The sequence below is a fragment of the Saccopteryx leptura genome, chromosome 10, assembly GCF_036850995.1.
Source record: "Saccopteryx leptura isolate mSacLep1 chromosome 10, mSacLep1_pri_phased_curated, whole genome shotgun sequence".
NCBI lineage: Eukaryota > Metazoa > Chordata > Mammalia > Chiroptera > Emballonuridae > Saccopteryx > Saccopteryx leptura.
Window position 1 is genome coordinate 3261997 of NC_089512.1, and position 17985 is coordinate 3279981.

Sequence of the window (17985 nt, forward strand, 5' to 3'; positions counted from 1 at the left end):
CGTCTGTGTCTGATGACGAATCACTGTCTTCATATTAATAGATTGCCTCGTCTTCAGTTCCATCTATGGCATTGGAAATACCACAACCACTGTAGAAGATGCACCCAGTTTTTAGAACCCCAAATTTCCCCCCCAAAATATGTGCGTCTTATCCATGGGGAGAAAGTACCGGTATGTATGCCTCTGTGCACAGATGGGCTGAGACCCCCGCGGCCTCAGCCCCAAGGGGCTGGGGAGCAAGGCGTAGTCGGGAGGCTCGTTTTAGCACAAGACTTTGGGGCGGGGCAGTGGGGGTGTGCTCAGGTGGGAGGTCGGGGCAGCGGGAGGCTGGGTGTCCGTCAGGTTTGCTCAGGGGGAGAGTTACAGGAACAGCCCTGGTGCCAGATAACTTGAAGTTTAACCTGGCGTGGCAGAGGCGTGATGGTAGGGGGCCCTGGACCCAAACCGAACACCCAGGTCATCTATCTGATGGCAGGTCCTCTCTTCGCATCCTTAGTCACAGGCTTTGGCGTCATCACGTGTGAGCCAGGGGGTGGCTCCGGGTCCTTGGGATGACAGCGATGCCATTTCAAGTGGTATATAGGTCGCCGACAGCCCTTTGTTTTCAGGGCAGCTTGGGAAGAGTCCGCCCGCCCGCCCGCCCCGTCTGGGTCTACGTAGCGTCCCGGAAGGTGACCTCATATCCAAAGCGCACGTGTCACCTCCCTTAAGGGGTGTTCAGATGTCACCGTTCACAGATTCCAGCACGTGTTATACGTAGCAATGTGATGAACTCCTAGGAAGCTGTTTGTGTGGTTAGTGGGGTAATGAGGACGTGATCGCCACTCTGTTCTTGGAAGTGCATCTGCCCGTGGGCCGATGGGGTGTCAGGTGCTCCGTGTGTGACAAGAATGAACAACAAGGGCCTCCTTGTGCGTCCGCATCCCATGCGCTTATTGGGGGGCCACGTCGGTCCTTTCTGTACTGACTTCAGGTTGTCAGACGTCATGGCTGGGGTGTCAGAAGAGGCCGCTTTAATTGCCGTATCGAAAGAAAGTGCGTGAAGGGAATGTCCGATTTCCCCCGTGTACAAAGGACTGCGTGGGAGGAAAGCTTTACAGATGAAAGAGAACCGCACCTACTAAGTGCCAGGAAGTGTCCCCGGGGTCTCCCTGACCCGGTCTGACCTCGTCCTCACCCTCTGCCGATCGGAACGGTATTGCTCGCTCCATTTCCTAGATGAGAGACTTGCCCTTGGGCCATGAAGCAAGCCGTTCCCGGGGCTGGGGCTGACAGACCTGAGTGTGAGCGCCTGCCTTCTGGTCCCAGCATCCTTTGCAGGGGTCTGACCCCTTCACACCCTCTCGGCATCGGGGGACCCGGGCTGGGTCCCCAGGAAGGCTATGGCCGCCCCATCCCTGAGAGCTTCATGAAAATTAGGCACAGTATCTGTGACCCCAGCGCCTTTCAATCTCCACCTGTGGTCTTAACATGCCCGGCCAAAGCTCTGTGAACGGAGCTGTGCCCACCCTGGACCCCTTCTTTCAAATATGCGTAAGGGACTTGAAGCCCGGACTACGGCCAACTGGTCCAGCCTCTCTGCCTTCCTGTCACATGTATGGACTTGCTCTCAGGATACTTAAATCTTGCTTCTTTACTAAGTCACTGAGGAGACTATGGAACACAGACCACCTATCACCCTAAGTCCAGGATCCAGGAGATAGAGTCTGTGGCCAGCACCGTCCCTGTCCCTCACGAAGGGTCTCATCTCTGTGCTAAGACAGTGGACAGGCCACACAAAACTCTTAGATTGCGTGGAAGAGGAAGAAATAAAGAGAGCGGCCGGGAAACCCACGTTAGAAATGTGCATCAGGAGAGGTGTGTAAGGAGAAGCCCGCCCTCGTCTGGGTCTGGGTCCTGAGCAGATGAGAGGGTGGCGGCTTAGTCCTGAGGTCATGGAGACAGAGCACCCATGGAGAGGCACTGTGGGGGGGCTCCCAGTGGGAGGGCTCCCAGTCCCCCGGGAAGTTGCCGAAGGCTCGCGTGACTCGAGCTCACAGACAGGCGGACGATCGGAATGAAATCAAGTCAGCCGGAAGGACAGAGCCAGCGATCCCATGATCCTCCGGGCCTCGCAGAGTCTAGACAGGACTTTGTGCCGGTGCTGGTGGGAGCCCTGCAGCTGCGAGCCTGGGTGGTGAGGGAGGCGTTCTCCACCCGGCCACGCCCCGAGGAGGGGCCGGGAGGAGCCAGAGGAGAGGCGGCCATCACCTCGGAGTCTGTTCCGATTGGCCTGGTCAGCAGGAGGAGGCAGAAGGGAAAGGAAGAAGTGAGTGAGCTGGACAGACACAGGAGAGGTGGGCAGACATTTCCCTGGTGTGAGCTCCCGTGGAGTGGACACTGTTTATCCCTCCGACTAGCCTGCCGGCCAAGCATGTCACCCACCTGCGGGCTTCTGCTTCTGCTGGGGTCACGCTGGGGACGGGACAGGCTCTGGGGCAGTCCTTCCCGGCCCAGCCTCCGTGTCTGTCGGGGAAAGCGGTTACCTTCCCGCCAGGTGGCCGATAGGGGTCCCTAACTAACTATATATGGGGTCTGAGATGTGCCTTCCACACCTGCTGTTCTGCCAAAGTCATGCCTGGGGGTGGAATGTTCTAATCTTTTCTCTTTTTTTTTTGGAATTCAATTATTGCCTCTCACAGAAAATACGTTCATTGCCCAACATATCTCAGACATAAATGCGCATAGTCATACCTCATTGAACGTGTAAGCCTCTCATCGGGAAGAAAACACGTTCAACGAGAATGCATCAAGTCACCCCGCAAAGGGTTTTCTCTTATTCCTCGCCCGTCCGCAGTGTGCAGAAGCGTAGTGACCCACAGGACGCCGTCCCTTGGGGGAGGGGGGGTGGAGCTGCCAGAAAGGGAGCATGGTGATCTCTGATCTCACGTTTCTAATCGTGATTCCAACAGAACGTGGAGAGCCTTTCAGCGAAAGGACTGAGGACACTGAACAAGTCAGGTACCCTGAGCGCTCACGCGCGAACGCAGGGCAGACATCCCGAGTGAAGACGGGACGGGCGAGGGAGGCCGCGGACGCCGCGTTGGAAAGATGACAGAAATAGCTCCGTTTAGCCCATTTTCTCTCGGTTTGTGTGCTTTGGTTTCAGGGTCACTGTTTCTGAAGACGGGCACCTCCGGATCGTCAACGTGACGAAGGCGGACGCGGGGAGTTACACCTGCGTGGCCACCAACCATTTTGGAACGGCGAGCAGCACCGGGAACCTGGTCGTGAAAGGTAAGGGCGCCCCCCGACCCCGGGAGGGTCACCCCGTAACACACACGTGACCTCACTTCCAGCCATGCCGGCGACAGACAGACGCGGGGGCGTTCACATCCGTATCGGCGGGTGTCACGTGACCAGGCGGGTGTCACGTGACCGGGTTCGTTCATTGCGGCCCACGTGACGCGGGGGATCATCCTCAGAGCCGCGGGCTGGTCGTGATGGTGACGGAAAGGCGATCTGATTTCGGAACCGCCCAGTACGGTTCTGAGACCCCCAGCCGTTGTGTCTGGTGCGGTCAGGGCGACGAGTGCTCTCTTCGGTCCTTTAATTAAATTTCTCTCCAGCCTCCTTGGGTTTGACATCCATGTCCAGGAACACCGTGCTGACAAATTAAAAACCCACACTCGAGGTTCTATTTTTAGCAAACCTCGTTTAAACAAGGACGTGGGCGCGCGGTTTGTAAAAGGGCACCCGGAGCCCTGGCTCTTCAGGGGCACGAATAAGGACGTTCCTACAAGAAGGGGCTCCGTCTGTCCTCCTCTGTGCTTCCCTGTGGCCACCCAGCCGACCCCGCCCGGTTCCAGGAAATGAACCCCCCCCCCGCATGGCACCGCACAGCACAGCACACTGTGGCCGGGGTGCCCCATCAGTTATGACAGGACGTCCCTCAGGCGCCCAGCACAGCACTGGGGGAGCCTACTCAACAGCAGGTTGATGGGATGGACCCCCTGAACTTCCTAAGTGAGGATTGTGAGGGTGTGGCTTTAATTTGCATGTCATTTGCATTCCTATCAATCACTTCCTATTGGGGCCCAGTCTTAGAATGGTTGAGTTAAAGGGATCTTGGTATTGATCTGGCTGAGGAACAGAAGCTCCGGCTGGGACTTTCTCTGGGTCACCAGTGGCAGAAGGGGACGGACCGGGATATTTATTTCCCCACTTGTTTCTCCGCAGCAGGGACAGGTGGGTCGTACCTCACTAGGTCCTGCTGGGCCCTGTGTGGCTAGCTCCCTCCATGAAGTAAGAGAGCCTGAGGCAAATACAAATATATCCCCCAAAGAATATTGGCCTCCATTGTAATTGAAAAAAGGAAAGTTGAGGATCACCTAATTGCATATTCCAGGGCCCTGGGAAGTTGGAAAAGTGTTGCCCTTCCGGAAGTGTTACCCTCTTGACCGTAAACACGCGTGTCTGTGCAGGTGGAAATCGGAAGCCCGGGAGGCGGAAGTGAATCCGTGTTTGGAAGGACTTCGCCAATTCATCTATTAATTATTAATCAATAATTCGTTATCCCCTCAGAGCAAAAGCACAGGCGTGTGACCAGCCAGGGGCTAATTCTGTGCCACAGGCAGAGGGGGCGGAGGTTAATCTCTGGAAAACAGCATTCCGGCCGGGGGTCTTTTCACCCCTTGGGTAGTGAGTTATTTTCATGCTCACTGGCCCCTGGGAGTGAGGTGTTTTTGATTTTTTTTTTTCAAAAAATGAAATTAGTTCCAGTCCCAGTTTTATTAACTAAAAATCATGTTTGTTTGATAACCTATTTATGGAAACAAGAAGAACATAAATTTGCCTTTTTTTAATGTTGTCTCACACATGTACGATGGTACTCTGGATGGTCAGGAGGCACGAGGACGTCCATGAACGTTTGTACTACTCAAGAGTTAAAGTATGCTCCCCTCCTCCACCCAGGAAGCCTGGTGACCACCCAGGACCACAGGGTTTCAGAGCGGGTACCCGTCAGAGTGTTTGTTAGCTGTGGAGATGAAAGACAATAGTGGACAGCAGTCTTCAGAAGCAATTAGGGAGTGAGGCTCAGAGAGAGGTCTGGCTTTGCACCTCCTTTCTCCCCGTTATCGGCTCCGTGACAGTGGACAGATAATTAGCCTTTGTGGGGATAACAGCACTGCCGACATCGCAGGGCTCTGGTGGTGGCCGAGATCTTCTGTGGTACGTGATTAGCATGGTGCCTAGCGCTTCGGAAGTATTAGCGGTTGTTGCTGTTGTGGTTTAACAGAATGGCGGCACCTTTATTCTAAATCACAGCAGATGAACATGCAGGCAACGTCGACCCTCCACACGTGTTAGAATCATCAGCAAAGGGAAGGGAGCCCACCAAGAGCAGTAATTGCGCCTGTGAAAGGTTAGACACGCCTGAACATGGGAGCCACACCCGGGCAGTTCCGTGTTGCCGAAAGTGGGGACTTCCACAGGAAAAGTACAGATCATGTCCTGCATTTGATTATCGTCCTTCTCATTACCAGCCTTGACTTTCTCGGCTGCCCAGGGGGTTGGCAGAGAGGCGGCCCTCTGTTTCCACCAGAGTCCCTATCCCAGGAACACCTGCAGCCCCAGGGCGGAAGCTTCACCCGCCAGCCACGTGGCTGGCTCCCTGGGCTCTTGGGCCGAATTGCGGCCCAGAGCCACAGACACGCCGGTGATGACATATGCCGTGGTCCTCTCGTGTTTTGGGTGGATAGACATGTGGCAGAGACAGTAACTTCTACCTGTTTTAAGAAACTGAATACTTCTCTTTCTTGCCGCTGTGTTAAATGTTCACAGCGGTCCCCCAACAATGGTGCAAGAGATCACTTTAGGCAGTTAGTTCACAGGTAACCCGTGGTTGCTTTATTTTTAAATGAATTTCAGTAATGATTTGCTTCTTTCAGTGTGTATTAGAAAAAACACGAGTATTCCATTTATAGGGAAAAAATTTTTTGAATCTCCTTTTAAAATATATTTAGGTAGGCCCTGGGCGGTTGGTTCAGTGGTAGAGCATCGGCCTGGCGTGTAGGAGTCCCGGGTTTGATTCCCGGCCAGGGCACCCAGAAGTGCTCATCTACTTCTCCACCCCTCCCTCTCTCGTTTCTCTCTGTCTCTCCCCCTCCCACAGCCAAGGCTCCATTGGAGCAAAGTTGGCCCGGGCACTGAGGATGGCTTCATGGCCTCTGCCTCAGGCGCTAGAATGGCTCTGGTCGCAACAGAGCAACGCCCCAGATGAGCAGAGCACCGCCCCCTGGTGGGCATGCCAGGTGGATCCCAGTCAGGCGCATGCGGAAGTCTGTCTGACTGCCTCCCCATTTCCAACTTCAGATAAAAAAAAAAAAAAAAAAAAAAAAAAATATATATATATATATATATATATATGTAAAGAAGTGAGTCATTATAAAGAAAAACCCTGCCCTGGCCAGTTGACTCAGTGGTAGAGCATCGGCCCAGTGTGTGGATGTCCTGGGTTTGATTCCTGGTCAGGGCACACAGGAAAAGAGACCATTTGCTCCTCCTGCCCTCCCCTTCCCCTTCTCTCTCTCTCTTTCTCTCTCCCTCCTCCTCCTCTAGCCATGGCTCGATTGGTTCAAGCAAGTTGGCCTCAGGCACTGAAGATGGTTCCATGGCCTCTACCTCAGGTGCTAAATAATGGCTCAGTTGCTGAGCAACAGAGCAAAAGCCCCAGATGGGCAGAGCATCGCCCCCTAGTGGGTTTTGCGGGGTGGACCCAGGTCAGGGCGCATGAGGGAATCTGTCTCTCTGCCTTCCCACTTCTCACTAAAATTTAAAAAAAAAAACCCAAAAAGTCCTAAATATGCATTGTTTTAAGTGGATATGCAAAAAATCATGAAAGCAGTATGTGAGCTTGAGAAACATGGTGTCACTTTCAGGAGTGTTTCAGTGGACTTAGGAACAGGACTTAGAAGGACGTGTGACCAGGTGGTCAGTATACCCCGCCTCTGTTGGGTGCATGATTTGCTGAGGCACACAGACTACTTTGAAACGGGAATCCCCTCCCCCAAAACATGGGGAGAGAGAAGGACTGGGCAGGAGGAGCCTGGTGGCCTGCGAAGAGGAGGTCAGAGACGTGCAGGGACCAGTCACGACGCAGGACATCCCTCCCTGCAGCTGACAGAACTCACTCGTGTCAAAGTGAGAGCTCTTCCTGGTCACCTTCTCCACAGGTGTCCTCTGATTCTCATATTATTCCTCCTCTTGATGAAGTGGGGGAGGGTGGAAAGAATCATGGGCTTTATCTGGTCACATTGTGTACGGGCGGCAAGCCGTCCTGCCCCTGTGAGTAAGGTCAGGGTCATCGGAGGGAGCACATGTCTCCAGGGGCTGGGTCCTGACCCCCATCAGCATTAACAGGAAGTGTGTGTGTGCAGATCCTCCCCGCGGAGGACATTACCATAAACTGAGACGTGCCCTGTGGATGCCTGCCCCGTAAAGCCCGAGAGAAGCCCACTGTGAACTCCTCGTGAACCGTGCCAGGGGCGGACGGGCACATCAGAGCGCCCCAGCCCTGCCCTCCCCTGCCGTGACCCAGAGCGGGACCCCGCGCTGGGTTTTCATTCCACGTGGAAATCTACAAAGGGACTGACGGATCAGACAAGGTGGTGTTCTCTGGCCGGGAAAGGTGCTTGTATTCGCTTTCATCTCCTGAGAATGTCCGGGGTCGGAAATGCAGGGAGGTCAGCCCTTCAGAACTCCTGTCTCTGACCTTTTTATGATAATTCTATCATTAACCTCACTTTTAAAATCCAATTCTCTTCCTCCTCTCCTGCACCTCAGCCCCGAAGCTCAAGACTGTGTCAAAGGCAGGGTCGGTAAGGAGAGGAGGAGCGGGAGGGGACACGTCCACCCCACCAGGTCCCAGGGCGGGGGGGGGGGGACAGGGGGGGTTCACTTATAGTGCATCTCTGGCAGGCAAGTCCCCAGTGGGCAGATACTCCGATTCCGCCTGAGCCAGCCGCTTCCAAACCTCAGAGCTCCTGCAGATGCCGGGGATGGGGGAGTGTCGTGATGATCATGCCCTCTTCTGACTTTCTACATTTTTAACCCCTTTGAGTGGTGAGTTTTCTTCATGCTCGCTGACTCCCGGGAGTTGTTTTTTTGATTTTTTTTTTTTTCAAAAAATAAAATGAATTCTAGTTCCAGTTTTATTACACTTAAAATCCTGTTTGTTTGATAACTAATGTGTGGAAACAGGAAGAACATACATTTGCCTTTTCTTCACGTTGCCTCACATTTTTAAAATAAAGCGATCGTCCTCTGGGCGGTCAGGAGGCAGGAGGACGTGCATGCGCGTGCGTACTGCTCAGAGGGTTAAATCCGATTCTGTTTTTCAGGCTAGTTATTGGCGTGTTTGGGATTCGGGTTTGCGGTTCTCATTTCAAGCAGGAACGGTTCTCAAGTCAGCACCCCCCACCCCCACCTTCTCCACATCCTAAGACGTCGTCTCCAACCTTGACGCCCAGACGGGCTTTAGCGGTTGCCCACGTCACTAAGAAACGTCCGGAGAACACGTGCATCCGCGTGCAACCCCGCACGTGGCGATTCCCGCAGTCTCCACGGCGGAGGGATCCCGCCGTCCCGCGCGATGCCGGGGCCTCGCTCGCCAGGTGTCACGTGACAGGTGTTGTGACGTTGAAGTCCTGGAGGAGCGTAACTTAGAGGCTTTGTCTCGGGTGTAGTTCAGCCAGAGGACCACAGTAACAGCAACCCCCCCACCCCCCCATGAATCACCTCGGCGGGGCTCACCGTGAGATGCAGGGCGGTCAGCCGTGGCCGCGATGACCCTCGGTACTTAGCTTGCTGAACTACGTCCAAGATGACCTTGACTACCCTGTAGCTGGTGGGACCCGACGACACGTGGCGCAAGCCTGGCTCGCCCCAAAGGACAGTAGAGCGCCGCGCAGTGCTGAATAGAAACACAGTGTCGTCAGCCTCCCCCTACCCTACGACCCCCAGAAACCCTAGCAAGGAGACCTGAAAAATGTACATTTCTAATCAGCATCCAAGTTGATCTTCTCACACAGCCAAGCCAGCCCAGAAGCTCAGAGTCATGTCCATGTGTTTAACTGGTTGAAAAAAAAATTCTGTTTTTCATAGGATATTTTTAGATGTGAAAATGTTATGGAATTCCCATTTCAGTGTCCATGCCTACAGCGCAGGGGGACGCAGCCGTCACCTGTCGGCATGGTGACCGTGATTGGCTTGCAGGAGCGCAGGAATCTGAGGCTGATTATGAGCCGGAATGAGCAAAAAGATCTCTTTCCCGGGACGTCAGCCGCACCCCAGTGTCCGAAGCGTTGACCTCAGTCCTGGGCGCTGAGCTGAAAATCCCGAGGAGAGGCGGTCAGGGCACTAATAGAGGGAGAAGAGAAAAATAACTTGGTCGATACCAGGAGGATGAATTCAGTTTGGTTCTCCAGGGTCGGAGGAGGCCTCGAACTGCCGGGACCAGATTGTTGGGCCAGGGAGAGTCTCAGAGCAGAAAACACATCACCTGGGGCGACACGTCCCTTCCTGTCTTCCTGCTGTCACCAGCCTACATCAGCCAGCTGCTGGTCCACTGTTAGCTTACGGGCCACTCGGGCTGTGGCTTTTCTCTGACCAAGACATAGCTTTTCTTCTGACGTCTGATACATAAAATTTACCCTGATTTCATCTGGAGAGAGAGGTTTTATTATTATTATTATTATTACTATTTGTTTAATTTTTTAATTGGGTACACAGATTGCTGGGGGGGTTAGATTTTTTTTTAGAAAGTTAAATTTAATGGAGTGACACTGATCTATAAGAGTACACAGGTTTCAGGTGAGTGTTTCTAAAGCATTCGGACTGTTGACTGTGTTGTGTGCCCATCACCCAACATCAAGTCATTTTCTGTCACCGGGTATTTGTTCCTCTTTACACCCCCTCCCCCCCACCCACAGATTACATAAACAAATTTTTTTTTCACTTACTGATTTCAGAGAGAGAGGGAGGGAAAGAGAGAAACATCGATTTGTTGTTCCACTTATCTATACTTTCATTGGTTGATTCTTTTGTGGGCCCTGACTGGGGATCGAACCGGCAACCTTAGCGTGTCGGGACAATGCTCTAACCAAGTGAGCTACCCAGCCGCGGCCCAGAATGACTTTTATCGTAAGAAAAAAAATTATACTTCAACTATCTTTGATAGAAAAAAAAAGAAGTCCTCTGTAGATTTTAATGACAACCACGTATCTTTCTAACATGAAATTATTCTGCATTCTCGTGTGTGTGTGTGTGTGTGTGTGTGTGTGCGTGCATGTATATGTGGCAGACAGATAGAAAATCTTCTTACCAATGCAGTGTCCATAAATAACATCACTGCCGTGCACCCTATAGAAGTTCTTCTGCCTCAGCTGTTAGGCGTGGAGAGGTATCGCCTTCTCCGTGTGGAGCGTGACCGACCCGATAATGAAGAGTCCTTCCACTTGGAACTTCTTTGAAAATGCGTGAGGAGCAGCCCGCCTCTTCTGTGTAAAATTACTCGAGGCTCTCCGTTTCTCACTGGGGCTCCATCAGAAATCGGTACCCAGCAAGTGGCATTTGGCGGCCAACCCACAACAGGAGCTTCTCACAATGGGCCCGTGTATCGGAATACATTTCAACCTAATTAGAGGCCTTCCACTGGAACCAATTATTTCTCAGCCCTCATTAAGGGTCTTTCTAATAAGATTAACGCAAATTCCGACCCAGGGCATCGAGAGTCGGGAAGAAAAGTTTGTTGTTAGAAGGGCTAAACGCTCATTAGGATAGGTCCCCTGGTACAGGGACGGCGGCCAGGAGATTTCAGCACGAGAGCCTATTAGATCTGAGACCTGCCCTACTGGGGCTGGCAGCCATTACCTAAAACAGGAGAGTCCTTATAGAAGAGAGAGATAATTGTGCCTCTTGGTCTTCCTGCATCCGCGTAGCGTGATATAACCTGGAACTCTCTACCAGGACACGAAGCCAAGGTCGTGATGAAGTAGGGCGTAATTAAATCCCCCGACGTTCGCGCGGGCCCTAATGAGGACCACGTGGACTGAGCAGATAGCCTGCCTTGACCAATTTCGATCATGGCCAGAACGATCCCCTTTTATGGTCCGGTTCCCACGATAACAGAGCCTCTCATCGTCCGTCACGCGGAGGTCGAAGTTCACACAGACTGCACACCGTGACGTCCACCCTGACTCCACCCTGCCTGCCCCTTCTCCGTCCTCGGCCGAGAAGAAAGGTGTCATTCCTTAACTGTCGTGTGTCTCAACGCCAGCTCGGCTCTTTTCGATGAACGCCGTTACGCTGAGGGCAACTTCACATTCTTGCTTTTGGTGTAAAACATGCACACACTCGCACACATACTCACACACACATACACACTCATGCACACACACACTCACACACACATACACGCACACTCACACACACTTGCACACACACTCGCACACACTCATGCACACACACTCGCACACACACATACACTCACATGCAGTCACACACGTACACACACACACACACTCGTTCACACACACATACACACTCATGCACACACACATACACACACTCACATGCACACTCACACACTCGTACACACACACTCTCATGTACACACACTCGCACACACACACACTCGCACACTCTCATGCACATACACTCGCACACACACACATACACTCACACTCATACACACACTCGCACTCTCATGCACATACACTCGCACGCACACACATACACTCACACTCGTACACACACTCACACACACTCGTACACACACTCACACACTCACTCACACACACATACACACTCACTCACACACCATGGGCCAGCAAGCTTTTGGAGAAGCATCAACCTCCCTAGGAAACAGGGAAATGGGTATTTAAGCACCAGTGTGGTGTGATTTTTTTTTTTTTTTTTAACATATAGGATCGTCAAAAAATCAACATCTAACAGAATGTCTTGTCGGTGAGGTCAGGAAACGGCGGCGAGCCGGTGCGGTGGAAGGTGGGCCAGCTCCATGGCCCAGCGCCTCTGCTTCTGGGCGGGCGCCCTGCAGCCCAGCACCCGTGTCCACTGCGTGGCACACGTGTGTAGGACGTCGCCGTTGGTAACGACAAGAAATAATGCCACAGCACAGGAGGAGCAGGACAGATGGCAGTGTCTTACATGTGCCCGTGAGGTGATTCCACGTAAAACGAGACGCGGAAAATAACGCCGGGTAACTACGTTGAAATGTAAAAGCCCGTGTTCCACGTCGGCACCGCCTCACAGCGGTCTGTGTGGGGGAGGGGTCCCTGGTGAGGTCGCGGGGTAGGACTCGAGCTGTATTGATGACGATAGCTGATTAAGGTAAATTTGTTAGGCGTTATCCGGCGGGGAAAGGCTGGAGGTCTAGCAGAAATGTTAAAGATCGTTCAGTGTAGGACTGGGACCCACACGTATTGATAAAGAAATATATATTTTTTAAATTGCAGTCTGATATGTTCACTATCTCAGAAAGAAGATCTCAGCTCAGACTTCCTCTACGTGGTCAGGTATTACCGTCAAAACCATCCAGATAGCGGACCTGATTTTCTGCTTCCCTCCCGGGTGCTGTAGGCGAGAGAAAACCTTATTCCCAGTGACAGTTAACCCGTTCATCCACATACTCGCTTCTTTGAAAGCGGAACATATGTAGTGGGAGGAGGCCGGTTCACAGAACAGGGCGGGCTCGGAGTGTACAGCCCAGCATCACACCGTCGGCGCCCTTCGGTGGCATTCCAAACACCAGGAATGAAGTATCAAAAAGAGAAGTTAAGGAGACCGTTCCCATTACTATTGCAACAAAAAAAATAAATGAAGTGCCTAGGAATAAATTCAACCAAGGAGGTTAACGACTTGTATTCAAAAAATTATAGGACATTGAAGAAAAATACTGAGGGCAATACAAATTAGTCGAAGCATAGATAGACCATGTTCGTGGCTAGAAAGAATGAACATGATTGGCCTGTCCATACTGCCCAAAGCAATCTACGGATTCAGTGCAATTCCTAGTAAAATACTAATGGCGTATTTCACAGACCTAGAACAAATATTCCAATAATTTACATGGAACTAAAAAGGACCCTGAATAGCCTCAGCAATCTTGAGAAAGAAGAACAAAGTGGGAGGTATCACACTTCCTGACATCAAGTTATACCAGCAAGCTCATTGTAATCAAGACATCATGATACTGGCATAAGAACAGGAGTACAGATCAATGGAACAGAACAGAGAACCCAGAAATAAACCCACGCCTTTATTTATGGTCCATTAATACTTGACAGAGGAGGCGAGAGTATACAATGGAGTAAAGACAGTCTCTTCAATAAAATAGTGTTGGGAGAATTGGACAAGGCACATGCCAAAAAAAAAAAAGAAAGGAAGGAAGGAAGGAAGGAAGGAAGGAAGGAAGGAAGGAAGGAAGGAAAGAAAGAAGGAAAGAAAGAAAGAAAGAAAGAAAGAAAGAAAGAAAGAAAGAAAGAAAGAAAGAAAGAAAGAAACTAGACTACCAACTTCCACCATTCACAAGAATAAACCCAAAAATGGGTTTAAGAAGATTTAAATGTAAGTCACCAAACCACAAAAATCCCTGGAAGAAGACGCAGGCCGTAAAAATCTCAAGCATCTCTTGTGGCAATGTTTTCCCCGATACGGCTCCACGGGCAAGGGAAACAAAGGGGGGAAAAATAAACAAGTGAAATGAGGCTACATCAAAACTAAAGAGCTTTCACACCGCCAAAGACACCAAGTACTTCCTCCAAAGGAAAACACTCTACTGTAAAATGAAATAAACGGTTTATGTCCTAATGAGCACTTATCAATCACAATGAACAAAACAAACCCCACAGAAAAGGGAAACAGAAGATGACTCTTTGGCTTCATTAAACGTGAGGCGCATAATTACTTTCTTTCTTTCCCCGGCAACGCAGAGGGGCTGGTGTAGTTACTGAGTCGGTTTAATTGAACTTATTACCACCAGCCGATAATAAGAAGTATATTGAAGATATCCATCTGGCTGGCCCGGGGAACCTCCCATGTCTCATTCTCCGCGGCTGTCACAGTTCCCTACTAATTGCCCCATTTCAGCTGTTTTACAATCGGCGTGATTTAGCGATCGACCTGATGAAACTCTTCCTGGAGAGGAAGTTGATATTAAAAAGCATAGATCTCTGACCCACCTCTGCTCCCACTTCTGAACACATCCTCCGAGTTATTAAAGTTATATATTTCTCAAGTACGTAAATAAAGGCCCACCCCTGTCTCGGGCATCTCTTCTGAGCTGATCCCTGTCGTCTTCCCATCTTGCCTCTGAGATGCACCCCGACCCCACTGCCGAGTGGGGGAGGGACCGCGTGTGCGTGTGCGTGTGTGTGTGTGCGTGTGCGTGTGTGCGCGTGTGTGTGTGTGCGTGTGCGTGTGCGTGCGCGTGCGCGTGTGTGTGTGTGTGTGCGTGCGTGTGTGTGTGCGTGTGTGTGTGTGTGTGCGTGCCTGCGCGTGTGTGCGCGCGTGTGTGTGCGTGTGCGTGTGTGTGTGTGTGCGTGTGTGTGTGTGTGCGCGTGTGCGTGTGTGCGCGCGTGTGTGTGTGCGTGTGCGTGTGCGTGCGCGTGTGTGCGTGCGTGTGTGTGTGCGTGTGTGTGTGTGTGTGCGTGCCTGCGCGTGTGTGCGCGCGTGTGTGTGCGTGTGCGTGTGTGTGTGTGCGTGCGTGTGTGTGTGTGTGTGTGTGTGTGTGCTGGGCTTTTCGGGGCACGGAGTAGGGTCGAGGATCAGTATGGTTTGTTTTCGAATACGAGGCGGGTTTTCACCGGCCCATCGCGGGAGCAGTGACGGAGGAAGTGGGAGGAAGCGCTGGCGTCTCCCGTGCCCGCGTGCCGGAACCACCTGTGGTTTGAGAACAACGCGGTGCAGAGGACTGTGTGCGTGTGCGCATGCGCGCGCGAGTGCGCATAAGTGTGCGTGTAAAATCGTTCATCTTTCTGCATTTTCAAGGCAGCCCCCGTGGGGGAAGCGGACACGCGGTCCCGACTCTGTAAAAGACTAGTTTCGTCTCCTCCTGAACCCTGAACCGGAAGAGTCGTATCAGGATGGCTCACGGGCGACGCCCACCCGCCTTCCCTGGCGTCTGTGCGCGGTGCTTCTCCCCCCGGGGCGGGAGGGCTGCCCTGTCTCAGAGGAGTCACCCCACCGAGCCAGGGTTGAATTTCTCCGGCTGTCACGGGGCATCACATCTGAGCGCCGCGTCCAAACAGACCGTGCGTGGGCCGTGAGGTTAAGTGCAGAGTCAGACCCGGATGAGAAGAAGCGAGTTAATTAACATCGCCGTCACCTCTCTCTGATGGGCTCCAGCCAGAGCCGGGGCTGAAAGGTGAGAATGGCCACCTCTCCCAGGCAGCCGTCGGAAGGGCGGGAACGTGACCCAACCCTGAGAGCCAGCGTGGCCTTCCACGTGGGCCTGCGCCACGCTCTCATCAGTGCGCAAACATCCCAGAAGAGTTAGCAGCTGAAAAGTGGCACCACCTGCTTTGAACGCGTCCTGAGCTGGAAAACACGTCGCCCATCCCTGTATTAAGGTCCCCTCTTCTCTCTCTCTCTCTCTCTCTCTCTCTCTCCCCCTCTCCCCCTCCAGTAGCAGAACTGCTGACATGTCAGTAAAGCTCGGATTCTGTCTAGAACGGTGAGATCCAGGCTTGTCCAATGGGACTCGCCCTGTCTTCCCTCGGCTTCCCTAAGCCACGCCCACTTCTGCTGTAACAGGATCTGTCTCCCTGGGCACTGCCCTCAGCCTCAGTAGGACCTCTGGCCACCATGCTATTTGCGTTCACACTTCTTGACGGGCAAGACAATGGGAATCAATTTATGGAGACCAGTACAGGTGCTGAGGGGACTCCCCGATGCAGCCCTGATATGAGGGAAGAGTCAAAAAATACAAAAGACACTAGCTGCCATGGGCTGTGCCGTGGGTCCCCAAGCATCACAGCTGCTGGGCGTCCTTTATGGCCTGTGCCTTCCTGGACCCTCCCCTGGACCCGTGGAACAAAAGTCTCCAGGGGTGAGGCCCAGGAATTGTCGTGTTGAACAGGCTCCCCAGGGGAGATGCCTCCCTGTGGCTGAAGTGTTGGGAGCAGATGGCATTATTGTGTTCAAGGAAAGGAAAACATTTTCAAGAATGAGACTAAGCCAAAGAGGAGACGGGTGGCCTTTTCCTCACGGGCGACGTCCAGTTCCAACGGATGTCGGCTCCGGGGAGACACTGTGGGAAGCATCCGCCGCGAGCCGGTGGCCGGAGGGGCCTGCTGGGGCCGCAACGAGGCCTCTCTGTGTTCTCAGAGCCGATGCCGGCGACGGTGGACACGGCCCCTGTGAACAGCACTCCGGTGGTACCGTCCTCTGAGGTGCTGTGGCTTTGCAGATGTGTTCCTGCCCTTGTGTTTTTCTGCCCTGGAGCGAAAGCAGGCCCCTGGGTGGGATTCTGCCACGTTGACTTCATTTCCTCATTTCAGCCTCCCTCTCTGTTTCTCCCAGCGTGAATTTTGCCATAATCAGCAGCGCAGTGTGGGTTGAAAAGGTTATTCTGCTAATTATGAGCAGCAGAGTCTTAAAATAGAGTCCTGAAAAACACTCTCTTCTCCAGTGTAATCACGGGCTGGGACTTGAGGGCGTTCAATACGCGATCACCTTTGTTCACCGCCTGAGTTTGAGACCCCTGGAGAGGAACGTCGAGGTCGGCGGGCAGAGAGCCGCCCGGTGTCAGCTCCGGCACTGATGCATCTGGTGGCAGAGATGGGGGGCAGGCACACAGCACGACGGGGGTCCTCAAGGCGGATGTCCCCGTTCGGAGGACTTGTCTCTCCCTGAGGAACATGCAGAATCAGGCCGAGATCAAGGTTTCCAGCCCCCTTCCAGGAGGAAGGGTGGTCGGAGCAAGAAGCTCTGTGTGGTCTTCTCCCGGACTGACTGGTTAAGGAGCGGGGAGAGCGGGAGCCAGAGGCACCAGCCGTGTCTCAGTGTCAGCCGTGGGCCAGAGCGCATGAGCCGGTGGCTCTCCTACCCGATTTGACTTGAACCCACAGGCCTGTGTTTGGCTGTGAGCGTGTGCGAGACGTTGGGATGGGAATGCTTTTCGACAGGAGAGGTGCATTCTCTCGGTGGACCCCCCACCTCAAGCATTCCCATGGTCTCATCTCTCCAAATCCCACATCGACGACCCTGCCAGGCCCCCCTGCACGCAACGGACACGCAGGAGTAAGTGGGTCCCATCTCTCCATGGAAAAGGCCAGGCGGCCTTTTGATTATTTCCACTTATTTATTTCTTATTTATTTTTTTTTTTTTTAGGGGGTATTTTTCTGAAGTGAGAAGCGGGGAGGCAGACAGACAGACTCCCGCATGTGCCCAACCAGCATCCACCTTCATGCCCATCAGGGGGTGATGCTCTGCCCATCTGGGGTGTTGCTCTGTTGCATCCAGAGCCATTCTAGCACCTGAGGCAGAGGCCATGGAGCCATCCTCATTGCCCGGGCCAACTTTGCTCCAATGGAGCCTTGGCTGCGGGAGGGGAAGAGAGAGACAGAGAGGAAGGAGAGGGGGAGGGGTGGAGAAGCAGATGGGCGCTTCTCCTGTGTGCCCTGGCCAGGAATCGAACCCGGGACTTCCACACTCCGGGCCAACGCTCTACCACTGAGCCAACCAGCCAGGGCCTATTTCCAATTATTAAATTAAGTACTGAGTGGATGAAAATGGACCACGATGGGGTAGGAGAAGGAGGAGGCTGACAGAAGGGACTCTCTCCAATCTGTCATTCCGGGCAGCATCTGCCCCGAATGTGCGTGTCACTCCCTGTCTGTGCCGGGAGGTGATCAGTGGGAACAGGAACCCGTTACCGGAGCAGACGTGGTCCTCTCGAAGGCAGCCAGTGGTTCACCAGACAA

At 52.9% G+C, this 17985-nt stretch overlaps 1 protein-coding gene across 5 annotated transcripts in view; it reads left to right on the top strand.

Moving 5' to 3' along the window:
* Positions 1-17985, top strand: part of LOC136382110 (contactin-4) — an 813951-nt gene that overhangs the window by 718359 nt on the left and 77607 nt on the right. For all 5 annotated transcript variants that reach the window (XM_066351018.1, XM_066351022.1, XM_066351020.1 and 2 more), the window contains one exon: positions 3149-3276. In XM_066351018.1, the coding sequence (XP_066207115.1) occupies positions 3149-3276 (128 nt within the window). The remainder of the gene's footprint in view (positions 1-3148; positions 3277-17985) is intronic.